Raw genomic sequence first — 26,054 nt, forward strand, 5'->3', positions numbered from 1 at the left:
CTCCATTGGTCCTTCATGCCGGAGAGAGGTGGCGGGGAGGGGGTGCTGGGGGTGGTGATGGGGGGTGGAGGTCACTGGCACTGCACCTCAGCCCTAGGCACTAACTGGCACTGTCCACTAACACGGCTCGCCCTCCGCGCTGGCCATCCCGGGAGAGACAGTACAGGGCGCCTCGCTTCGCCCGACCCGCGGCCGCTCACTGCACCTCCGAACCTTACTGTGGTATTGATTTTCCAGAGGTGACGTCAGCAACGCCGTAGAGAGCTAGCCGGCGCGTACGTAGTCCCTCCTCCTCCTCCTGGTTCTCCTCCTCCTCCTCCTCCTCCTGCCGGAAAGAGGCCAGGAGGGAAGGGAGACGAGGGATAGAGGGAGAGAGAGAGAGACACACACACGCCCCCACCCTCGACTCCGACTATAAAACGACATGGGTTAGATTTTTTAAGTGCTCCCTACCTAGCTTACGCCCCGCCCCCTCCTCCTCCTCCTCCTCCGCCGCCGCCGCCAGACCTCCTCCTCCACCACCTCAGGGAGAACGGGAAGCCCTCCTCCTCCTCCTCCTCTTCTTCTTCCTCCTCTTCTTCACGTCGTCGTCGCTCAGTGCTTGTCGTTTTCTCATGCACCGTTGCAATGAGTGATTCTTCAAGGGTTTGTGCCTAGCCTGCAAGGAGTCATTTGCTTCAACATTTCAACGGCGCTCAAGTAGTAGACATATTCGACCAGGCTTTCGTAGGAGTTTTGAGCGTTTCCAGAGGTACTTTTTCGACCGTGGTGGTAGTTTAACCTTTTTCAACCAGGCTTTCGTAGGAGTTTTGAGCGTTTCCAGAGGTACTTTTATGACCCTGGTAATAGTTTAATCCTTTTCAACCAGGCTTTCGTAGGAGTTTTGAGCGTTTCCAGAGGTACTTTTATGACCCCGGTGGTAGTTTAGCCCTTTTCCTGCAGGCTTTCGTAGGAGTTTTGAGCGTTTCCAGAGGTACTTTTATGACCCTGGTGGTAGTTTAACCCTTCTCCTGCAGGCTTTCGTAGGAGTTTTGAGCGTTTCCAGAGGTACTTTTATGACCCTGGTGGTAGTTTAACCCTTTTCAACCAGGCTTTCGTAGGAGTTTTGAGCGTTTCCAGAGGTACTTTTATGACCCTGGTGGTAGTTTAACCCTTCTCCTGCAGGCTTTCGTAGGAGTTTTGAGCGTTTCCAGAGGTACTTTTATGACCCTGGTTGTAGTTTAACCCTTATCAACCAGGCTTTCGTAGGAGTTTTGAGCGTTTCCAGAGGTACCTTTATGACCCCGGTGGTAGTTTAACCCTTCTCCTGTACCGTGAACGCGAAAAAACACTCATGAAAAAGCGATTAACCTCCTTTTTTGGACTCTGAAAATAGTTGATCTGAGAAGCAAAAGTGTCCCATAATACCAAGCCTGGATGCCCTGAGACTCAACTCCGCTCGCTCGCTCCTTCTCGCGGAATGATTATATTAACCCCACATTAGCAAGCTCCTCGAAACCTCAGTACCTACACCTAATTAAAAGGTCTCCCGTGGAAGTTGTATAAGAAGATTCCGTGGGTAGTTTCTTGAGTCCAGCGGTAGTTTTGGAAGGTTTCTACGCCGTCGACGGGATAAATACGCATGGCAACCCGACGTATCGCCTCCATGGCCTCAAAAAACGTTCGTAACATGAGTCTGAAACGTTTGATAATAGGAGACTTGCTATAGCTGTTCCTGGTCTATTTATAACTTGTGTTCCCTGACTGACTGACTGACTGGAGGCCCCGCGCGGAACTCTCTCTCTCTCTCTCTCTCTCTCTCTCTCTCTCTCTCTCTCTCTCTCTCTCTCTCTCTCTCTCTCTCTCTCTCTCTCTCTCTCTCTCTCTCTCTCTCTCTCTGTTGTTGTTGTTGTTTTTATTATTAGTATCATTATTATCGTTTTTGCTGTTATTGTTGTACTTTTCTTCTTCTTCTTCTTCTTCTTCTTCTTCTTCTTCTTCTTCTTCTTCTTCTTCTTCTTCTTCTTTTCCTCTTTTTTCTTTTTTCTTCTTTTTCCTTCTTATTCTTCTCTTCCTTCTTTTCTACTTTTTCATCCTCTTTCCCTTCTTCTTTTCCATTTTCTTCTTTTCTTGTCGTTGTTATTATTATTATTATTATTATTATTATTATTATTATTATTATTATTATTATTATTATTATTATTATTATTATTATTATTATTATTATTATTATTATCATTGTTCTTGTTTTTGTTACTGTTGATCTTGTTCTTGAGATTAGTGAGGTTTTTACGCGTTTTTCTCACATTCCTGGTGCAAAAACCTTGTCAGACCATCACTAGGCTCATAAAACTACCCATGGAAATACTAACACAGCCTCTACGAAAGCCTAATGAAATGTGGGTTGGTAAGCCCCGAGAGTGTATGAGAATCTGGCCCCACGGTGGTATTCCTAAACTCTCCCTCCTCTCACATCAAGGCCGAAAAAGCGATCAGTCAGGCTCTAATGAGTGTTTCTGTAGGCTCGTGGCTCAGAAGAAGGGTCAAACTACCACCAGGGTCATTAAACTACCCCTGGAAATGCCCCAAACTCCTACGAAAGCCTTGTTAAATAGTATGTGTGCCAGGGCGCCGAATTGTGTTTGTTTTTTCGTTGTTTTCGTGGGGGGCAAGGGAAGGGGGGAGGGGGAAGGAGGGGGGAGAGGGAGTCAGCCTTTTGCCGGTAAAAGTTTCCATTGTATCTGGTCTTTGTACATTCTCTACCCTATCGCTCGTAAAGTTGGTGATATATGTATTTTTAAGGTGGGGCGGGGGTGGGGGGTGAGGAGAGGGGAGATATACACCTGTTCTCTCCCTAATTATCACCTGTTTTCCTCCCAACACGTGTAATCTATTCATCACACCTGACTGCTCTTGTACACCTGTAACCTATAAACACCTGTCTTTTCTTTAATACCTGTCCCCTTTTTTATACCTTTTCCCTCTTCAACACACCTGACTGCTCTAGTACACCTGTAATCTATAAACACCTGTCTTTTCTTTAATACCTGTGCCCTTTTTAATACTTCTCCCTCTTCAACACACCTGACCTGCTCTAGTACACCTGTAATCTATAAACACCTGTCTTTTCTTTAATACCTGTGCCCTTTTTAATACCTTTTCCCTTTTCAACACACCTGACCTGCTCTAGTAGACCTGTAATCTATAAGCACCTGTCTTTACTTTAATATCTGTGCCCTTTTTAATACCTTTTCCCTCTTCAACACACCTGACTGCTTTAGCACACCTGTAATCTATAAACACCTGTCTTTTCTTTAATACCTGTGTCCTTTTTAATACTTTTCCCTTTTCCCTCTTCAAAACACCTGACCTGTTCTAGAATGTACCCGTAACTTAAGACCTGTTCCTTTTTAATACCTGTACTCCAACGTACCTGTGCTCTCTAATAATGCCTTTCCCCGCTTCACACCTGGCCCCTCTCAGCACGGGTAGCCTCTTAACACACCTGGCTGCCCTAGTAAGGCTTCGTATATGTGGCCTTGGCGCGTGAAGGAATACTCTCTGGTGTCTTGGGAGCTTCGCGGACCGTCTGTGAACACCAAGAGTAGCTGCGCCCTTATCATTCTTTCTTCATTGTTCTTTTCTTCTTCATTCTCATTCTTTATTGTTATTATTATTCTTCATTTTCATTCTTCATCGTTTTTGTTCTCCTTCATTCTTTTTCCTTATTGTTCTTCTTCTTCTTCTTCATTCTCGTTCTTCCACGGTCTTATTCTTCTTTACTTTTATCATTCGTTGTTCTTTTTATTAATTTTTCTTATTCTTTTTTTTTGGGGGGGGCCAGTTGTTGACGTGGTGTGTGTGTGTGTGTGTGTGTGTGTGTGTGTGTGTGTGTGTGTGTGTGTGTGTGTGTGTGTGTGTGTTCATCCCCTGCCCCTGCCTCACTCATAGGAAAACCCTCGTGGTGTTTTTTTTTTCCTTTACGTTCAACCCTCACGGTCATGACGAATCAACAACAACAACAACAACAACAACAACAACAACAAACTAACACAAAATATCTACAAATGAACTTACTAACTAATTAACTAGAGAAGAAAAAGAGGAAGAGGAAGAGAGAGAAGAAGAAAAAAGAAGAAGAAGAAGAAGAAGAGAAAGAAAAGACAGACGAAGGAAAGAAGAAGAAGAAGAAGAAGAAGAAGAAGAAGAAGAAAAAGAAAAAGAAAAAGGAAAAGGAAAAGAAGAAGGAGAAGAAGAAGAAGAAGAAGAAGAGAACAAAAGGCAGACGAAGAAAAGGAGAAGAAGAAGAAGAAGAAGAAGAAGAAAAAAAAAAGAAGAAGAAAGAAAGAAAGAAAAGCAATAAACATAAAAAAAGAGAAGAGGAGGTAAGAAGGTCGCAAATCGTTACCCTGATTTGGAAAGTTGGAAGAGGAAGAGGAGGAGGAGGAAGAAGAGGAGGAGGAGGAGGAGGAGGAGGAAGAGGAGGAGCAGTAGAAGAAAGCAGAAAATGAAAAAGTTGAAAAAATAGGGAAAGAAGAAGAAAGAAAATACAAAAGAAAAAAGTGAAGAAGATGAAGAAGAAGAAGAAGAACAAGAAGAAGAAGAAGAAGAAGAAGAAGAAGAAGAAGAAAAAGAAAAAGAAGAGGAAGAAGAAGAAATACAAAAAACCTGAAGATGAGAAGAAGGAGAAGAAGAAGAAGAAGAAGAAGAAGAAGAAGAAGAAAGAAGAAGAAGAAGAAAAAGAAGAAGAAGAAGAAGAAATAATGGTGAATAACAGAAGAAATACAAACAAAAAATGGAAAAGAAATTACAAAAAAATGTGAAAAAGAAGAAGAAGAAGAAGAAGAAGACTTTTGGGCGGGCAGGGAGTTGCAGCGTCTCATTCATTCTGGGCCAAGTGAGGAGGCGGCGGCGGCGGCGGCGAGGGTGGAGACGGCGGCGGCGGCGGCGGCGGCGAGGGTGGAGGCGGCGGCGGCGGCGGCGGCGAGGGTGGCGGAGAGGGCGGCCCCAGAGTCTCGCCTGCAACTTTAAAGGGGCGGCTCTGCAGGTCCCTGGCTCTCCCGCGGCCCCTAGATAACCCCGGCTCCTCCTTGATAACTCTCTCTCTCTCTCTCTCTCTCTCTCTCTCTCTCTCTCTCTCTCTCTCTCTCTCTCTCTCTCTCTCTCTCTCTCTCTCTCTCTCTCTTCGAGCATTTTCACACTTTCATCATTGCATCATGACTCTCACAAGCATCATAGTTATTTTTGTACGTCAAGCATTCATGATACATTTTTATGGCATGCATTCCTACGTGTATCTCGGCTACAGTCCCGCTGCATTATTATAAATGTATTGTGAGGATGTTAGTACATCGTGAAGACGTAGTGAGGGATTACTTAAATTATTCATGCGCATCTGAGACACGAAAAGTTTGCCGTGTGCAGTACCTCACAAAGGTCCATAACGCTGACATTCTTGCGACACTGACATATAACAAAGGTTGGGACTTTGTTGGCTCTATTCCAACATAAGACTAATTATATATATATATATATATATATATATATATATATATATATATATATATATATATATATATATATATATATATATATGATCAGATCGATTATGATAGTGAATGGCTTCTATACACGTACTTTTTACAAGCCGCGTGTCATTGCGTGTGATATAATTATCACTCCAGGCGGCGCGCGTTGCTGCGTAGTGGCTACAAGGAGGGTTTTGCGTGAGACAAAGTGAGGTGTGGGCGGCGGCAGGACCGTGGCCGGCACATGGAGCGGGGACGCAGATGCTCAGGATGGGTCTGAATGGAGCCTGAGGAGACTCTACATATCCCTAGATAGAGACTTTGGGCCTGGATAGCAGAGGCCGGCTGGACCACCGGAACACCGTGATTGTGCGCCGGGAGATTCAGAGGAGATAGTTCCGTACGTGGTCTCCTTTGTGGTGATTACTTATTGTTGCTAAATAGTGCAGCAGATGAGCAGAAAGGCGCCCGCCTCCCTAGGTATTACAAAAAGTTTACGGAACATACGTATACAGTGGTATAAAAAAAAGTTATTTAAAAATATGAAGGGCGGGATATGTCGACCTGTGATGCGTGGAAAAGGCCGGGCAGCATATTCCTGAAATGTCTGCCTGACCGACACCTCCCCGCGCCGCTCAGCCGTGCATGGGTGACGCGGGGGTCGGAGCACACGAATTGACCATGTAACCCTCATCCAATTATTATCAATATATTTACCTGAGAAAGTATTGCAATTTTTCAAGTACTCTTCCTCACCTCAAGCGCGCCGAGTGCTGAACACTCTTGTAATTGGCTCCGTATTTTTAAACATATCAGCGCCTGGGTTCGCCTGTTTCAAATCCCTCTCGTAGAAGTTGTTTGGATTTCCATGGACTGTTTAGTGATGGTGGTGGTAGTTTTACACGACTTGAGCATCTTGAACGGAAAAACAGCCATTAAAACCCGCTCTGTGACCCTCGGAAAGTCGTGATAGGAGACCGATACGTTTAAGTTTGAAATCCCTCTCGTAGAAGTTGTTTGTATTTCCATGGACTGTTTAGTGATGGTGGTGGTAGTTTTACACGACTTGAGCATCTTGAACGGAAAAACAGCCATTAAAACCCTCTTAATCTTCTGTGTGACCCTCGGAAAATTAAGTAGTCGTGATGGGAGACCATTTATTTTTTTTTTTTTTTACAACAAAGGAGGCAGCTCAAGGGCACACAAAACAAGAAAACAATAATAAAAAAAAAGACCGCTACTCGCTGCTCCTAAAAAATAAACAAAAAAAACAAAAAACGATACGATACCACTTGATAAATAATAATACCACTTGATAAATAATAATACCACTTGATAAATAATAATACCACTTGATAAATAATAATACCACTTGATAAATAATAATACCACTTGATGAATAAAAATACCACTTGATAAATAATAACACCACTTGATAAATAATAATACCACTTGATAAATAATAATACCACTTGATAAATAATAATACCACTTGATAAATAAAAATACCACTTGATAAATAATAATACCACTTGATAAATAATAATACCACTTGATAAATAATAATACCACTTGATAAATAAAAATACCACTTGATAAATAATAATACCACTTGATGAATAAAAATACCACTTGATAAATAATAACACCACTTGATAAATAATAATACCACTTGATAAATAATAATACCACTTGATAAATAATAATACCACTTGATAAATAATAACACCACTTGATAAATAATAATACCACTTGATAAATAATAATACCACTTGATAAATAATAACACCACTTGATAAATAATAATACCACTTGATAAATAATAATACCACTTGAGAAATAATAATACCACTTGATAAATAATAATACCACTTGATAAATAATAATACCACTTGAGAAATAATAATACCACTTGATAAATAATAACACCACTTGATAAATAATAACACCACTTGATAAATGATAACACCACTTGATAAATAATAATACCACTTGATAAATAATAATACCACTTGATAAATAATAATACCACTTGATAAATAACAATACCACTTGATAAATAATAATACCACATGATAAACAATAACACCACCTGATAAATAATAATACCACTTAAACAATAACACCACTTGATAAATAATAACACCACTTGAGAAATAATAACACCACTTGATAAATAACAATACCACTTGATAAATAATAACACCACTTGATAAATAATAACACCACTTGATAAATAATAATACCACTTGAGAAATAATAATACCACTTGATAAATAACAATACCACTTGATAAATAATAATACCACTTGATAAATAATAATACCACTTGATAAATAATAACACCACTTGATAAATAATAACACCACTTGATAAATAATAATACCACTTGATAAATAATAACACCACTTGATAAATAATAATACCACTTGATAAATAATAACACCACTTGATAAATAATAACACCACTTGATAAATAATAATACCACTTGATAAATAATAACACCACTTGATAAATAATAACACCACTTGATAAATAATAACACCACTTGATAAATAATAATACCACTTGATAAATAATAACACCACTTGATAAATAATAATACCACTTAAACAATAACACCACTTGATAAACAATAACACCGCTTGAGAAATAATAATACCACTTGATAAATAACAATACCACTTGATAAATAATAATCCCTGCTTGTTGCATAATAATATTCTTAGGCTCGTGTCCCTCAGGTAAACAGTGATGGCGGCGAGGGTCCAGCTGGCCGCCTGCTGTTCCTCCGCCCTCCGTGCCGCCCTGCCCCGCCACACGATGCTGCTCCAGAAGGTGACGCTCATTACATTATTTACACACTCCACAGAGCTTCTAACAGTGTGCTCAATCTGCCTCACGGGACAATACTAACGGAGTAACTCGTCATGTGCAGTGTAAAACATATTCAGTTCTGCCCCTCAGTGTTAGGCGATAAAGTAGTGATGTCAGGCGAATGGGACAATTTACGGTGGTGATAGATGTAGTGAATTCCACGGTTTTGTACTTCATTTCCGTCGCAAATGTCTACCTTTTGAGTTATGCCTCTTGGAAAGGTTATTATTCTCGTGGTGGCAATATTGGAGGCGAGTAGTGAATATGCGACTTATTTCTGCGAGGAGGTATTTCTTGCAACACCCGCTGAACTGCCGCCATGGCCACCGCCAGAGGAGGCTACCCTTTTGTGAATGTTATCCATAATGTCAACCGCCAGAGTGAGAGTGTCCTTCCCTATTAATTTGATCAAATAAGTCGTGTCATTTTGTAATTTAGAAGTCATCCCTTTTTGCTATTTGGCTGTTTTAGGTTACTTGATTTGGTCATTATTTTACTTGGTGAAGTGTAAATCTACCTTACAGTTTTATTACATAATTTGATAAAGTGAAGTTACTTTGGCACTGTTGGTAATGGACCGAATTAGAATACTCAATGAATTTTCTAGTTGTCATCGGGCTTCACATTGCGTCCCGGCAGCTGGAGGCCCGTCAGCAGCCTGCCTCGGGAGAAGAAAAAGAAGGTGGCTGAGGGGCCTTCTCTCGATGACTTCATAACAGGCAAGGTGAGTACTCTTGTTTGCCTCAGTTCAGTTTTGGTCTTGGTTAGGAATCCCCTTCCTCACTGCTAACTGCAGAGTGACCTTTGACATGGCACTCTCCCACAGCAGCTGAAGAAAAAGAAGGGATTCATAGGTCCTTCCCCTCACTCTCTTCAGTACCCACTAGGCCACTCATTCCTACTCAATCTGGTCTAGTTCTCTCCCTCACTCATCTTCCGTTATAATCATCCATGCTTTCTCCAAGAACTCTTTCACACAGTTCAATGTAGTTCAGAAGCAAGCATAGCAGCCATTCATTTAGGCACTCCATTTGATCTCATAAGCCACATCAGGTTTTGGATGTGCAAAATCTTCAGTCTTTGAGTGAGGCTTCAGTTCACCACAAAACCTGTCCTTGCCCAGGTGACCAAGGACACCAGCTGGGTGGACTATGCCGGCAAGCTGAAGAGGCAGGCCGGGGAGACAGACCGGCTGAGGCTCCCGCCATGGCTCAAGAGAGAGATCCCGGTCGGCAAGAACTTCAGCAAGGTGGGCTGCATGTGAGGCCAGGCCATGATAGTGTGATGGTAGAACTGGAGAACATGTAATACTTAACCCATCCACTGTGATTGGCACTTTACATTTCTCTTCATTGAATTGTAGCAGCCACTTTTTGTTCCTTTCCTGTAGCTTGGTGATGTCTTCTTGTAGGAAATCCACAGTCAAGGGGTTAATGATTGGTCCTGATAGTGATTTATTAATTTTCACCGTAGTAAACTGTTTTTCATGGTTTTTATAGAACAACTATCTCCACTGATCTTTTTTTCCCTCCAGTTGAAGACAGACCTCCGTGGGCTCAAGCTGCACACCGTCTGTGAGGAGGCACGCTGCCCCAACATTGGGGAGTGTTGGGGGGGCAACGAGGACAGTGTGTCAACGGCTACAATCATGGTAGGTGTTTGTGTGAGGGTGTGGGCGTGTGTTTATCTAGTTGTAGTAGACAGGAGCTGAGCTACACTTATGAGTTCATGTATTCCTGTCTTCATATCTATATTCATCTAATTTTTCCTTAAAGCTTCTTATACTTTTTGCCTCCTCTACTTCCTCATTTGATTCATTCCAAGTACCTGTGCTTCTGTGAGGAAAACTGCACTTCGTGGCCGATAGACATGTTCCCTTCCTCAACTTTTTCTTAGGACCTCTTAGTTTTTAGTGTGTGTGTGTGTGTGTGTGTGTGTTCAGAGAGAGTGGTGACTTATAATTAAACATCTCTCATCCTGCCTGTCCTGCCTCAGCTCATGGGAGACACGTGTACGAGGGGTTGTCGTTTCTGCTCCGTAAAGACAGCAAGGAAGCCACCACCGCTGGACCCCAAGGAGCCCCTCAACACTGCCACAGCCATCGCCGAGTGGGGCCTCGACTACGTGGTCCTCACCTCTGTTGACAGGGACGGTAATTACTAGTCTCTGTTTTATGTGTTGTGATGCATCAAGGTGTCCGGTCTCCCTTGGTCCCTTGTGGCATTATTTTCATCAATGTTCCACGACTCACACTTCTCTCAATATTCTGTGACCCTTTAGTTGCCTTGTGTTCATTGTAGTTCAGTTCTCTGGTGTCAAGATATGTAACTCTAAGTGTGCCATTGTTTTCAGTCCCTCGCAGTGTTTAGTGATTAATTATATTATTGGTGTGATTCGTGTCATATCTGATCATGCCAGTGTTCCCAGCAGACAGTTAACCCGTCCGCTGCTATTTGGCTTTCACTGGTAGCCTGGTAACAAATACTCCCAGGGCTTTCTCTGCCTCTGTGGTGGAGAGTGGAGTGTTTCCCATGTGGTATTGGTATGCTGGATATCCCCTCCCAAGGTGCATGACTTGACATTTTTCTTCATTGAATTGTAGCAGCCACTTTTTGTTCCATTCCTGTAGCTTGGTGATGTCTTCTTGTAGGAAATCCACAGTCAGGGAGTTAATGATTTTCAGTGTTCCTCAGGCCCCATTGCTTCTCTGTGGGTACTTCCTGTGAATAGCAATGAATGGTTCTCTAGACTCCTTTGGCTGACCCTAAGTTACCCTTCCCTGCCATCCTCCATACGTCATGTTCCTCTTTACTGATAAATGATTTCTTTCCCTCAGACATTCCTGATGGGGGTTCGTCTCACATTGCTGAAACGGTGAAGGAACTGAAAAGGCAGTAAGTATTTATCTGTATTTTTTTCCATCAATACAGTATAGACATTTTATACTTGTGCACTATCTTTTTGGGGAGTGTTTCCATTTTTAAGCTTTCTTGACTATATATATTTTACTTTTTTTTTTCCTTACCTTTCTCTGCTTTTTCTTGTTTCTCATCTTTATTTAGATAGCTATCCTGTGTAAGATTTTCTTTTTAAATGTAATAGTTTTCCATCAGATTTTACCACAGTGAAAAGGATTTGATAATTTATATATTTCATGGATCTGGGGGAGCTTCTTCCTCATAAACCCCTCAATTGCTGGGGATGGGCTTTTCTTTCTATTTATTCTTATCTTGAGTTGCTTCCTTTATTATATAACCAGGTTTTATGTGTTAATTTATTTCTCTTAGCATCTGCATTAACCTTCCTGCATCTCTTGAGTTCCTCTGTTGTGATTTGTTTCTCCCTTGTGCCCAGGAACTCGTCCATCCTGGTGGAGTGTTTGGTGCCTGACTTTGGTGGCAACAAGGATAGTGTCGCCACCATTGCCTCGTCCGGCCTCGACGTGTTCGCCCACAACATTGAGACGGTGGAGTCCCTCACCCCACGCGTCCGTGACCCTCGGGCCCGATACAGGTGAGGCAGAGTGATTGATTGGCCTCACAGATATACAGAGACACACAAGGACCTGAGGAGAACCAGTATTTCACCGTTTGTCCTTCCCATCCATAAGCCTTTTTGACCTCTACTCTATGGGAAACTTTGGCATATTTTCACTAACTAAACAGCTCTTTAATTTGTTTCCTTCATCTACTAATTTTCAAACCTGCCTTTGCTTGTTTCCTTTATGAATCTGAATTCCTTTATTTTTTTATTCAGTGGCAGACAAAATGTAATAGTAATAGACTGTTAACAGGGTTTTTAGAGTAATACAGTGGTCCCCATTATTTGCTTGTAAAAATGCTGCTGTTACAAAGAGCACAGAGCAAGATGGCAAAGAGTGGTCATCAAGTTCTCACGTATGTTTGACAATGAGGTTTCCTGTGTACAAAGTGGTTGTTTTTGTTCTCAGACAGTCACTGAAGGTGCTGGAGGAGGCCAAGGCAGTGAAGGCCAACCTGGTGACCAAGTCGTCCATCATGCTGGGCCTTGGGGAGACAGATGAGGAGGTGCTGCAGACCATGAAAGGTAAGGATCTGTGTGGGTGTGTGTGTTGTGTGGGTGTGGGTGGGTGTCGTTCAATCAGTCATGCGGTGTTGTTAGAATGACTGTCAAATCTATGTTTATTTTGTGAGATTAAATCAAGGCCTGTTACCTGCATTGTTTGTGAATGCCAAATCTAGCTATGTGTGTGTTGTGTTGTGTTGCGTGGGAAGGTGGATGTGCGTGTGTGAGTGGGTGTCGTTCAGTCTGTCATGCGGTGTTGTTAGAATGACTGTCAAATCTACGTTTATTTTGTGAGATTAAATCGAGGCCTGTTACCTGCAGTGTTTGTGAATATATGAATTGTATAGATGTTATCATGCAGTGCTTTGTATATCACTTTGGTACATGACATCAGTTACTTTCCAGTGTTAGTTTTCATCCCCGACATCCTCCACAGACCTGCGCAGTGCTGGTGTGGACTGCCTGACACTGGGCCAGTACATGCAGCCCACCAAGAGGCACCTGAGAGTGGCTGAGTACGTCACCCCAGACAAGTTTGATGAGTGGCAGCAGTCGGGGGAAAGACTCGGGTTCGCCTACACTGCAAGCGGCCCCCTTGTCCGCTCCTCCTACAGGGCCGGGGAACTCTTCCTTAAGAATCTGCTGCAGGAGAGGAAGCAGAAGGGGACCACGGTGAGTACTAACAGGGTCAAGAATAAGGTGAAGGAACCGGAAATTCTGCAACTCGATAGGGTGGATGAGAACTGCTATGTCAGCTGATTGGGGGAGACAATAAAAAGGAAGCAGAAAATGAGGTGAATGTCTGCTGTGTTTGGGAGGCTTATAGGAGAGGCAGAAAATGAAGTGTATGTCTGCTGTGTTTAGGAGGCTTATAGGAGAGGCAGAAAATGAAGTGTATGTCTGCTGTGTTTAGGAGGCTTATAGGAGAGGTAGAAAATGAGGTGAATGTCTGCTGTGTTTAGGAGGCTTATAGGTGAGGCAGAAAATGAAGTGTATGTCTGCTGTGTTTAGGAGGCTTATAGGAGAGGCAGAAAATGAAGTGTATGTCTGCTGTGTTTAGGAGGCTTATAGGAGAGGTAGAAAATGAGGTGAATGTCTGCTGTGTTTAGGAGGCTTATCGGAGAGGAGGCAGAAAATGAGGTGAATGTCTGTTATGTTTAGGAGGCTTATCAGAGAGGAAGCAGAAAATGAGGTTTATGTCAGTTTTTAAATTTTTTGATAGACTTATAGGCCTGCTCTCTTTCTTCATCTGCTGCAAAAAAAAAATCCTTGATGTAACGCTGATTGTTTGACCTCTGTTATTTGATTATCTTTTTAGGCATCATCATCTGTTCTCTTTTTTTTTTATAATCCTTGGTCTTTCTCCTTTCTTGTAAAAAGTATCATACTGCAGTACTTTTAAGCATACAAATTTGTAGTTGCAGGTTCGGAATTTTGTGGCACTGTAATTTCAAGGCTTTCCTCCTCTGTTTCCAGGATAGCAGAGAAAAGAGTGAAGCCTGAGGTGGTCCCGCCCTCCACGCCACACACTGTATATAATGTTGGGGTTGTGCAATCACTAGGAGGTAAGAGAGCGTGAACAGTTTTAAGTTGTAGAGGTTTTTTATCCTGTTGAGACCACCAATTTTGTGTGACTTTCATGGTAAGGCACAGATAGGTAGGTGGCATAGTAGTGTGTGTTGCAAGGCGCTGCTCAGTTCCCGTCGCAGTACTTTGGATGTTGTGAGGTGACCACGCTCCCTGAGGAATCTGCTGAATGTGCACTGCTGCCATCACATAACCAGTGGATCCCTCAAGGAGTCCAGTCAGCTCACATCATCTGGTTATGGCAATACTTACGTCAAAAACAAAATTTCTTTATAAGTATGGCCCCTGGACCTTACCGAAGCATTGTGACAACTGAGCATCACTGCCACACACACTATTACACATGCCTGTTTCTGCCTTACAATTTGTGCGAGGTAACTTAATTTTTGGATTTGCAAACACTACGGATAGTTAAGTTTGTAGTTATAATCTATTTGCCCTGATATTGTTTGAAATATTTCCACTTTATACGCTGCTTTTTAGGTAAAATATCAATTTGTTTAGTGCACAAACCTAAAATTTCCAGAGAAATCTCTTAAATTAACTTTGTGTCCTGGAGCCTTCTCTGTATGTATTTTTCTGTGATGCTTCAGATAATATTAAATTAACTTTGTGTCCTGGAGTCTTCTCTGTATGTATTTTTCTGTGATGCTTCAGATAATATTAAATTAACTTTGTGTCCTGGAGTCTTCTCTGTATGTATTTTTCTGTGATGCTTCAGATAATATTAAATTAACTTTGTGTCCTGGAGTCTTCTTTCTCTGTATGTATTTTTCTGTGATGCTTCAGATAATATTAAATTAACTTTGTGTCCTGGAGCCTTCTCTGTTTGTATTTTTCTGTGATGCTTCAGATAATATTAAATTAACTTTGTGTCCTGGAGTCTTCTCAGTATGTATTTTTCTGTGATGCTTCAGATAATATTACCTCCATTATTCCTGTTGGTTATAAGTTGTCAGAAGTGGGTAGCTGTTAAGATATGCACACAGATTTTCATAATTATCTTGATCATCATGAGTCAGCTTTGAGGCGACACACTAGTCACACACCGGGATCTTGGTGCAGCTGTGAACCCCTGCACATAACTCACCACATTCACGTTTCATTGTTTCTGCAGCTTTGCTTGATGGCTCTTAAGAAAGCATAATTTTTCTGTGAAGTTATTGTTATTCTAAGAAATTTTATCATATAAATATGTGCAAATCCTTCTGTCTATTATTATTTGTGTATTGTGATTATGTAAATATATTTTCATAAATGCTCTTTAGGAATTCTCATATTGGGGAAAAATCTATGTAGATATGTGAGTAACTCTGAACTTCCATTAACTTTTATGTTGATCACACGCCTCTGTGGTGTAGTGGTTAGCACTCCTGGCTGTGGATCCGCAGACTCGGGTTCGATCCCAGCCTGGGCCGTTGGTGCACACCTCTCCCAACTGTTCATCCTCCCTTTCAGGCTGGTTGATAAATGGATAACTGGGGAAACCCTGGGAAGGTAAACTCTAAAGGCAATGTAGGGGAAATATGCTATAGCTGCGCATGGCCATGGTGCTCATCTCTGACCCGAAGGCCCTCGAGCCTGTGGTGTGTGAGAACCCACTACTTCAGGACACAGGCCAAGTACAATATCCAGGTTACCACAAAGTAAGTTATGGTAACCTGAATGTCACACTGATCCTATGTCTTGGTGTAGTGGGTTCTAACCCATCACAGGCTCAAAGACCAAGTTGATGGAACATGCACTATAGTTTATGTCCTGAACTTTACCTTTACTTTTTAATGTTGATCAGGCAAGGCAGTCTATGAAAACATCAGGAAGGAGAAGAAAATTGATAGTATGGCATATTCTTGAATATTAAACATTTGCCCAATACCTGTACTTCCCATCAATCCCAACTGTGTATTGGAACAGTTTCTTTATCCCTTTGGCTTTTTTCAGAGTAACTGGAGACTGTAACGGGAGCTGTATCAAAACTTTCTTTTATGTATCAACCTCGTGGAGCACACCCTGGCACTGGCCACCACGGGCCAAGTCATACTCACTGCTGAGGAAACAACTGATTCCTAATGTATGAAAATATAGTACATTTTATTTATACAAGTTGACTTACATAAATATGGCTACGACTAATTCTTAATATACCGATGTCATGTTCGTTCTTTCTTAACGTCTCCCAACCGTGAAAATCACCCGCCCTGTCACCACTCATGGCATCCCAACCAGTGAAATACTGAAGCCAATTGTTTTGTTACACCTTTAAACCCTCTGAACACTACATCCACCTCTCATCGCTTACAAAACCAATTATTTATTAGTTACACCTTTGAAAATCCAAATTCTCAACACATCATCACATGCACCTCTTGTTACTCATTTCTCAATGAAAGCCTGACATCTTTTACTCCTCAGTCCAAATTATAAAAAAAATAAGGTAAAAAAATTCAACTCACTGAAACTAAAAATGAAACTCAACATTCAGACAAATAAAATGAAATTGCCGAAGATTAATTATGAAGCAATAATAGGAAAAAAGTAAGCACCAGTGATAGTGCTTTGACAATTAAAGAAGTAATAGAATATATGTCATTCTAATTTATGGATTTTGAAATGCCTAACATATTAAATACATAAAAAAATTAACGTATTCTAAAAATTCCTTAATAGTCCCTTAATCAACACACACAGTTTCTTCTCCTCAGAAAGTACACACAACACAACACAACACAATTTTCAAACCTTTGGCCAATACCTTTCATCTGTTTCTCAAATTGTAACTTGTTGACGACCACCAATGCCCGTCTGTCATTCACCTTAACTTTTTATGAGGAGGAAGTGAACCCGTCCTTCGCCAGCGCAGGACGGGGAGGGAAGGTGAAGATGGAAGGGAAGGCAAGGAAGGAGAGGGAATGAGGCTGTGGAAAGAAGCAGAGCAGGGGATGTAAATGCAGGGAAAGGTAGGGAAAGTTCCTTGCATGAAGAGGAAAGATAAGGAAAATATGTCAAAGCAAAGTTTTTGTGCATATTTTGTTCTTTGGATGAGCAGCGAACAAAGAAGAACACTGCTGTGTCTGGAGGAGCGTTCACTCACACGACCTAACAGCAAGGCCCTCGGTGCAGGGAGGGGAAATGGCTCCAGAAATCCACTGCCATATTTGCATTTTTGTTAGCCAATTTAGACATTTTGAATATTGATACGAGGCAATTTGGTTTATATATGTTCATCTTGGTACTGCTGTCCTCATGACAAACGTTTCAAAATGTGTGTACTCATCTAAGCATCACTTCCCCACTTACATAATTGTGCTGAGGTCAGTACAAGGTAAAGGGCAAGTTTTCAGTTTTCTGATGATTAAAAAAGTTCATTTTATGAAGTAAAGTTCACTTTGGGCTTTGCTGTGTGAGAGACGCTCAGAACAGTTTCTGGAAGATCTGAGGCTTTCTGTGAAGCAATATTCAGCAGTTTACTTCCCCTACATAATTAATAATGAAGTGTTCAGTGAACCCTCAGTTTAACAAAATTATTTTAAATTAGTTCTTGATTCAGCAGAAACCATTGGTCTTACTTCTCACATAAGCTGATAAAGTAGTTAGGCTAAGTGATGCTTAGTTCCATGTATATCAATGGAAACTGTAAGGAAACTCTGCACAGGGCGTGTGCAGTCTAATGTTTATACACTGGTCAGGCAAAAAGAGTGGATGGAAAGCAAATGCTTTGTTCAATCCAGCACGTCTGGATCAGTGGAAAGGCAAGTCTTGAACTGTGAGCTGTTAAAGTGAGGGTTGACTGCAGTGTAGTGAGAGGGATTGTGAGCAACAGGCTTGGGTTTGGTTTCTTGAGTCCTATACACACACCTCACATGGTATACTGCACTATACATTATACTTCCTGAAGGACACAACAAAATTATCACCATGTCACTGTTGACAAAGAACAGACCTCAGAAACAGTCTGCCGCCACATCACTTGTTCCGCTGTTCTGCCGAGCCTCAGAAGCCCAGCAAAACAGAACACAAAATTGAGTCCCTCCTCAACACAGTCCACACACTGTTTGCATAAATCTTACAAAGATATTTTTTACATTTCAACTTGACAAAACAAGCAAGAATAATTAACCACGCTGCATAAGTAACTCTGGACAACGTGGTCCCAGGCTATGGCCTCCCTGCCACCCTCCACATACACCTAAACCAGATAAGATTGTATCAGATCATTTCAACCTTTTCTACCTGTCACATATCTGCTCTCTGGAACCCCCTCACAAGGGTGGCTGAAGCAGAAGAATAAGAAGAGCTCAGATCACTTTGGAGATCAACAAATGGTCACTGCTCACATTAACATCATGACACAGCTCACGCGCAACGATGCCAGATTGTCGTACTAAGCCTCTTGTATTAACCTGGTAGCAGCGGGGATCATGTTTGTTAATGGTCCCACCAAGCGAGAAAAATGAGAAAAAATCACCCCTCACACAAACCATTTCATAATATACATCAAAGCATTTGTTATCAGATTATATATCATCTATTTTGGGGGTTTATATCATGGCACAAATTTGGCCCGTCGCTGCCACCAGGTTAACCAACTTCCGATCCTGTGTACCAATAACTAGATTCATTTATATTTATCGTTAAAATAGTTAATTCCTGATGTTTCTTGCCAATAGTTACGCGTCAGAAACCAGTAAACACCATGCTCTGAGTACAATAACCTGGCAACGGTGCTCACGCGGCCATGAAACTACTCGTCCCATAGTGTTGGTTGTTGTCGTGGTTGGTGCCGAGCTGTGTTGTGCACAAAGCCCCGGTGCATCATGGGGCTGGTTGTGTGCAGACTGAAGCTGTGCAATGCGTTTGTGCTCATTATGCTTTAATATCAATTTGGTAATGCAGTAACTCCTTGTTTTATGATGATCATTGGTATTAAACATGTCTCATTATTTTCTACAAATTTAGGAAAGCAGATTCACCAGGAACACACCCTCGGGTTAAGTCTTGGGAGTTCTTGAGTTTTGCTTCATTATGATTTTCAAATAAAAGAAAATTGCTGATCAAGGAGTTACTATTCTGTAAAAAAAAATGCACTAGTATGCAACATCACCACATTTAAAAAAGGCTGTCACTCTAAACAACACCTGTCACCTCACGTCAGCACACCAAAATAGTAACAACACAGGTACACAATAAGTCACTTTTGAAACTTGGTCAATATGCGTTACGTCAACACTACTTCCATCTGGCCGCGGGGAGCCAGGGAAACGCAGAGATTCCAATGAAGCAGTGCACAAGGCAGGTTAGAGAAGTGAGCTACTGAGACAGGACACAGACTGACTGGCTTGGTAGGTGGCTCTACAAAGGTGCTCAGCTAACCCTCCAGGCAAAAGTCTTGTTGCTATTAGACTGTGAGGCTAAGCATAAATTGTTCAATATCAAAAACAATTTAAATTTATCAAACTTAACACTCAATACCTTTGTTACCGTTGAAAGTAATGAGACTGCACTGTTACTTACAGTGACAGCATGATGCTGTTTTATAAAGACCAAGTGATCATTGTATATGATGTAAAAATTTGTCTTTTCTATCATAAATTAATATCCATGATTCTCAACAATTCACAAAATTAAATGTTTGTTATTCACAAGCCTTAACAGACACACCCCTACAACAACATCAAACATGTGTATATAATACCTCTATAGATTCTATGTATATATGATGCCAAGTGTTACGTACCTGCTCAACACAGCAGCAACACCTGCATCACCGCCCACGGCCACTCGCCGGCCGGGGCCAGGCTGCCCACTCACCTTGGAGCTCTCCTTTCCAACACAGCGCCACACCAAAACACAAGAGAATGAGCAATATGTTATCACAATGACAGCCTCAACCTAGCACCACCTTCCCCCAGTCTCCTCATGCCACCACAGCGCCAGCCTCCAAGGCCGGCAGCCCCATGGCCACGCCATCCTGGGAGTGGTGGTTCTGTTGGGCACAGTCAGTGTCTGGCTCAGAGTAGAGGATGGTGGTGGCCGAGGAGGCTGGGGCTACACCATGTCTGGGGGAGGGCTCCCCTCCCTCACTCACTGCCCCGCCAGGGGAGGGCAGAGACACTTTGCGAGGGATGAAGGTCGAGTGGTCTCGCCCATTGACAGAGGAAGATAAAGATCCAGAGCGGCCGGCACGGCCCATCCCGGTGGGTGGCCCCACCTCAGCGTGGGGCGTGGTGTGGTTGGCGACGGTTTCTGGCGGGGCGGCCGGCTCAGCCAGCCCAACTTTGTGACGGGCGGGAGTGTGCACCAGCCGGGCTCGACCAGCGAGCCGCATGGCTGTCAGCGGCTCCAGCTCGTGGGTGTCTGAAGATGGGTGGGTCTGAGGGGGCGGGCAGGAGGTGCTGGAGGTGGACAGGGTGGACTCGCTCATGTAGGCTTGCTGGTACACTGTCTTGTCCACATGCTGCTGGCTACTCCCAGCACAGCAAGAGCAGCAGCACAGCCTGGGGCAGGACAGCTGGCCACAGCCTGACTCAGGGCCAAAGATGCGCAGCAGCGGGAGGTAGAAGAGTGTAGCGTATATATAAGAGACGGAGGTGATGACCGTCAGGAAGGTGCCGATGTGCACGTAGGCCAGCACATTGGCCGGCAGCATGGAGACTCCTGCTGCCAGGGACGTGGCGGCAGCCATGAAAACTGGGCTGCCCAGGCGGCCCACGGCCCAGGACACGGACGCCTCGCGGTCGGCCTCTGGGGACAACTTGTAGGCCACCCCATAATGGAGAGTGAAGTCCACGGCCAGGCCAATGGCCACACTCACCGTCACACTCTCCAGCACATTGAGCCGCCAGCCCAGCAGCACCAGGGCAGCCAGCGTCACCAAGATGACGGCGCTGATGCTCACCACCGCCAGCAGACTCACCACCACGTTGAGTGTGGTGAGCACCAGCACCGCTAAGCTCACCCCCACAGCCACCGCCACCGCCACGCCCGTCCCCACTGACAGTGAGCGCTGCACGTCGTAAAATTCAAGGTATGAAGTGAACCAGCCGCCACGCATCCCATGGGGCGCCTCCTTCATCTGCTCCTGCACCCACGTCTCAACCTGCAAGGAGAGGCATCTTAGAGGGTGGTAGAGTGTCTCAAATCAGCTTGCAAGACACTGGTAACCTGATGACATCAAAGCAAGAGGCTAAGTATCTCAAGTGGAACACGATGGCTTCGGCGGGACAGAAAGGAAAATACAGTAAACCTTCACTTTGAAGAACCAATTTGGTGAAGAAGGTGACGTTATATCACATGATCCGTTATAACCAAGGGATCCAAACTTTTTACATATTACAAACCTTGTTCATTATATGAGGGGAAATGTTTGCTATGTATAATCATTTCCAATTGTATTAGATGTATTGGATGAAAGGTGAGGCACAGAAAGATGAAATCAGAAGTGATTATAGCTGGTTGCACACTAGACACGTACCAGCCGGTCGGCTTTGTTTAAACCACCATCGATCAGCATGAGTGTACATGTTCGGCTGGCCTGCCGCCGAACTGAACCCCACAGTTAGCGAACTTGTTGAGCAAATCCCTGCACATTCCACATTGGCCCAAAAAGTTCGTTAAAGCAAAAATTTGTTACATGAAGGTCTGTGATAGTGAGGGTTTACAGTAGTGACAGATGTTTGAATGACAACTATTAGCAGCCTGACTGACTCACCTTTTCAAAGAAGTTGTGCATTGTGGTGTATGACAGTGACCAGAGTGTGCTGCTGTCATACTCCACCACAGCCGCCACCACCTTCTGCGTCTCCCGACTAAACTTTGGCCCAGCCACGCCAGGGATGAAGTACTCCCGAGGGGTCTCGTAGAGCGCCTCAATGCCCTGGTGGATGCACAGGTCAAACACCCATCGAGGGAAAGGAAAGACAGAGTCCTTGCAGCAGGGGTAGCGGGTCTTGTTGCTGGGGTCCAGACAGCGCCGCCCTTCCATCCACAGCTTGAAGGTGTCGATGAAGCAGTGCGGCAGCAGAGGCCCCAGCGTGTTCAGGTAAAAGCTCTGGTTACGCAGCTCCCGACAGAAACCACGCAGCCACTGCTGGGACTGTGGGTGGGCTATGTCAAAGTCATCGTCAAACACCAGGGTGCCTTTGGAGGCTGGATTGAGGTGGTCTCCATTGTCAACCGCCTTGATGCCCCACACCACCCTCACCGGCATGTGGTTGACAATGTCCTTTCGAAGGTTGCGCTCAAACCAGAATTTGTACTTGTACTCGAGGTCATACTGCTCAAACAGGTGGTCCCGGGCAAACAGCTGGAACTCCTGCGAGTCTGGCAGCTGCAGGCCTGGATGATAGAAGACGACGAGAGCGCTGCACACTGCCAGGCCGCCCAGCACCACCACCCACAGGTACCTTGGCTTTACCACCACCCAGGGCAGCACCTTCTCAAAGAATACACGTGCGGATTCAGCACAGAAGTAGCAAAACCTGAGAGGGAGGGCGCAGAGCACGGAGCAGCGGGGAGGAAGCTGTGGGGCATAGACTGGGGCTGGAGGTACACAGAGGCAGCAGGTTGAGGCTCCCCAGCGCTCGGCCACCACCACGCAGGCCGGCACCCACGTCAGCATCAGCAGCAGGTTGGCCAACACCACCGTCCCGGCAAAAATGCTGAAAAAATTTCCCCAGTGACTTCCTTCAGTCTCCAACTATACAGGTTTCAATAACAATCTTTAAGAGCCCAGCCCTTGTTATCTCTCTTAGTGAGATGCATCTATGTCTGGCAACAAAGATAAACACACATTAATCCATTATTATTATTATTATTATTGCAACAAGTTAAATCACCAAGGGCACAGTGCCTTCAGGGTGACCCCCTCAAACAACTTATAGCGTATACACCTTAACTTATACACAAGGCTATGCTCAATGGGGACTGATGCATTGTGTGCTGTGGCTCAATTACTGTGTTTAAACTGCTTGTTCAATTAACCCTTTCCCGTCAGGGCCATCTGTGAAAATTGCACTTTTCTCGCAACCTTTATTTTCAATATTTAAGAAAACATTTTCTGAATGACGACAAAAGTTGTCATAGGAACAGGAAAGGGATAATAAAGGAAGCGTCTGTGATAACTTGATTTTCTAAAAGAAACTGAAAAAATTTCCTGGTAATTTCCTGCACAACCCAACACTTGATTCTACTGAAGGTTACTGGAATATGTGCCGTGACAAGACTATGGGGGTTGGGGTTATTTTCTTGTATTTTAATTTTGATCTATTAATGAAGGAAGCTGCTGTGACATAACTGATTCCCTAGAGAGAAACAAAATTTTGTCATAACACAAGTTCAGGAACTGAAGGTTACATAAACACACACACACACACACACCATACACACACACACCTGAAGCAGCGGATGGCAGTGATGTGGGAGACGCAGGATGCCAGGAAGGCTGCAGCGGTGGTGAGGGAGGTGACAGCAATGGAAGCAGCTGCGTGATGGAAGGTGTCTGCCACCAACTTCACCATCGTGCCTGCGTTCTTGTCCTGCTTGGCAAGCGTCCACACACGGCAGTACACAAAGGTGTCATCCGCTCCTAGGCCTGTCAAGGAATTATCATCATCAGAACCAAAAGAGGCTTAACCCCTTGCCTGCGGATTTCCTACAAGAAGATGTCACCAAGCTACAGGAGTGGAGCAAAAAGTGGCTGCTACAATTCAATGAAGAAAAATGTAAAGTCCTGCACCTTGGGAGGGGATATCCAGCATACCAATACCACATGGGAAACACTCCACTATCCACCACAGAGGCAGAGAAAAACCTGAGACTATATGTTACCAGGCTACCAGTGAAAGACAAATGCGTGCCAATCGCAGTGGAGGGGTTAAGAAAACTGCATTTCAAAGAGAGACTGAACAAACTGGAACCGCCTACATGCATTACCAGATTCTTTAATACTAATTAGTCTGTGTTTTCAATTTTATATTCGTAAGTGGACTATAATAAAAAGTGCAAACTCTAAAAGATGCCTGAACCTGCAAAACAAGTAGGAATGACCAAGAAATACAGTGGTCCCTCAAATAGTACGGTTTCCAATAGTTTGGTTTTGGTTTTATGTGGATTTTCTAAGATTTTTAAGGATTTTTGAATTTCTCGACAAGCAGGAAATTTAAAAATCCTAAAAGATCTTCCATGAGAATCCGTATAAAACCGAAACTGAACTATTTGAGGAACGACTGTAATCATAACAACAAACCACTGTCAAGATGCCTCACCCACTGCAATGACTGTTGTGAGGACGTTCATGTAGGGGAAGAAAGCGATCTCATAGATGAAAATGTACATGAAGTAGGCGATGATGAGGGCGCAGGCCACGGTGGTGATGGTGATGACGGTGATGAAGAGCGAGCCAGTGTAGCACCACATGAGGAGCAGCACCACCCCGCCCCCCACGCCCAGGAGGTAAGAGTTGGCCAGCAGGAGCTTGTCGAAGAGTGCGTACTTGAGGCCTGCAGGAAGGGGGAAAGTGAGGAAGAGAAAAAGGAAAAAATGTGAGAGAAAATTGTTGATTAACCCAGTAGCAGCGACGGGCCAAATTTGTGCCATGATATAAACCCCCAAAATAGATGATGCATAATCTGATCACAAATGCTCTCATGTATATTATGAAATGGTTTGTGTGAGGGGTGATTTTTTCTCATTTTTCTCGCTTGGAGGGACCATTAAGAAACATGATCCCCGCTGCTACCGGGTTAAAGCCAGTATGAAGTGAACAACTAACACAATCAAGCCTCAATTATACTCAAGAGACTGTATTGGCTACCGGTATGCATCAGGGACACTTTATCCTTTGTGTACCAACGTCTTACAGTTTTAGTGCTTTCTGCCACAGCATCGAGCCCTTATTTTAGAGCAGATGTCAAAATATCCACACCTTTGGAAATAATACCTATTAAACATGAAATCAAATTATAATAGAGATGTTAGATAGCAAAATACAGCCATGGGTGACTCGCGACTTCAAGTTCAAGTTCAGTATGGGGCTGTTCACAAGATAAACACTGGCCAGCGTAAGTATGTCACTCGGTGGTTATATATTTCAGAAATAGACACAAACCTTATAACCTCTGACCAATGGGTGTAATTTATTTTTCCCGACCAGCAGGTACTGTGTTTGGATATTTGGTGCCAAGCAATTACTTGTATTAAGGAGTCCTGAAATACAGAAACTAACCAAGTTCACTAGGAGAAGCACCTCTTTGACAGTTCTCCGAGTGGCCGGGTATGGCGCTGCATATATGGCCAACACCGTCTCTTGCAGTGCATGAAAATTCTAAAACTACTCTTACATTCAAATAATCTGGATGGAGAAATGAAAGAACTAAACCCCAAGTCCAGGTAAAAAAAAAAGACTGATAAGGAAGAATAGAACGATCAGAAAAAGTTGGAAGGTTTCGTTTAGTCGGCGCAACATCCGTGGTCATATGCCGGAGAGAGACAGAAGGGGGAGGAATTATAGGAGATGGGACAGAACCCCCGATTAATACCTGGTACCCATTCACTGCTGGGTGGACAGGGGCGTCGGGTATCGGAAAAGTAGAAGGATCAGAGGAAAGGAAAATCTACTGAGGGTGACGATAATGTACAGAAAGGGAGAAAAATGTGGAAAGAGTGAGTGAGGGAGTGAGAAGGGGGGAGAGGAGGCATACCAAGGTCAACAGCTGCCACAGTCACGTTATCAAGGGTGAGGTCCAGCTGCTCCAGAGCCTCAAAGAAAGGGAGAGCCTGTGAACTGCGTGCCACGGGGAGGAAGAGCGCCGTGAAGCTCAGTCGCTCCTCCAGCTTCTGCTTCTGGTGCTTGTGGTGCGGCTCAGACAGTCGGAAGGGCTCGGGGTGCTCAGGGTCGGGAACCTGCAAAGTGGGGGGAGGGGGTCTACATGGTGGTGGTGGTGGTGGGGAGGCAGCTGCAGGGTGCGGCACATCACCAGTTTGTTCGCATCATCCCAATCAGTACGCGCTTAAGGTTAAAAAAACATGTGAATGCTATCTTG

General features: G+C 43.6%; 3 protein-coding genes across 12 annotated transcripts in view; 1 reads left to right on the forward strand and 2 right to left on the reverse strand.

Moving 5' to 3' along the window:
* Window positions 1-382, reverse strand: part of LOC126986998 (uncharacterized) — a 42,784-nt gene extending 42,402 nt beyond the window's left edge. For 7 of the 8 annotated variants that reach the window (XR_007740100.1, XR_007740101.1, XR_007740096.1 and 4 more), the window contains exon 1: window positions 1-382. This exon is cut by the window's left edge and continues 2 nt beyond it. The gene's annotated coding sequence lies outside the window, so the exon portion shown is untranslated. The other variant, XM_050843596.1, reaches the window with a different exon arrangement.
* Window positions 383-8,252: 7,870 nt separating this feature from the next.
* Window positions 8,253-16,173, forward strand: LOC126987000 (lipoyl synthase, mitochondrial-like). 3 transcript variants are annotated; one of them, XR_007740103.1, is made up of 12 exons: window positions 8,253-8,346; window positions 8,993-9,109; window positions 9,509-9,634; window positions 9,920-10,036; window positions 10,381-10,537; window positions 11,222-11,279; window positions 11,740-11,898; window positions 12,335-12,450; window positions 12,866-13,101; window positions 13,906-13,994; window positions 15,475-15,513; window positions 15,958-16,173. XR_007740103.1 is itself a non-coding variant. In XM_050843598.1 (10 exons), exons 1-10 carry the CDS (start codon window positions 8,263-8,265, stop codon window positions 13,930-13,932), a joined length of 1,197 nt encoding a protein of 398 aa, XP_050699555.1. In that variant the 5' UTR covers window positions 8,253-8,262; the 3' UTR covers window positions 13,933-14,730. The 3 variants fall into 3 exon arrangements, 1 of the variants encoding a protein (XP_050699555.1); XR_007740102.1 differs by lacking the exon at window positions 15,475-15,513; XM_050843598.1 differs by lacking the exons at window positions 15,475-15,513; window positions 15,958-16,173 and having other exon boundaries at window positions 13,906-14,730.
* On the reverse strand, window positions 16,091-25,914 carry LOC126986999 (protein dispatched homolog 1-like; the record flags this gene model as incomplete). The annotated part of the gene is given in 5 exon segments (XM_050843597.1): window positions 16,091-21,112; window positions 21,725-22,673; window positions 23,407-23,605; window positions 24,279-24,512; window positions 25,713-25,914. Coding segments are annotated over 5 exon segments (2,766 nt in total), but the record flags the coding sequence as incomplete, so codon positions are not given.
* Between the last annotated feature and the right edge of the window lie 140 nt (window positions 25,915-26,054).

The sequence above is a fragment of the Eriocheir sinensis genome, chromosome 63 (genome assembly GCF_024679095.1).
Source record: "Eriocheir sinensis breed Jianghai 21 chromosome 63, ASM2467909v1, whole genome shotgun sequence".
NCBI lineage: Eukaryota > Metazoa > Arthropoda > Malacostraca > Decapoda > Varunidae > Eriocheir > Eriocheir sinensis.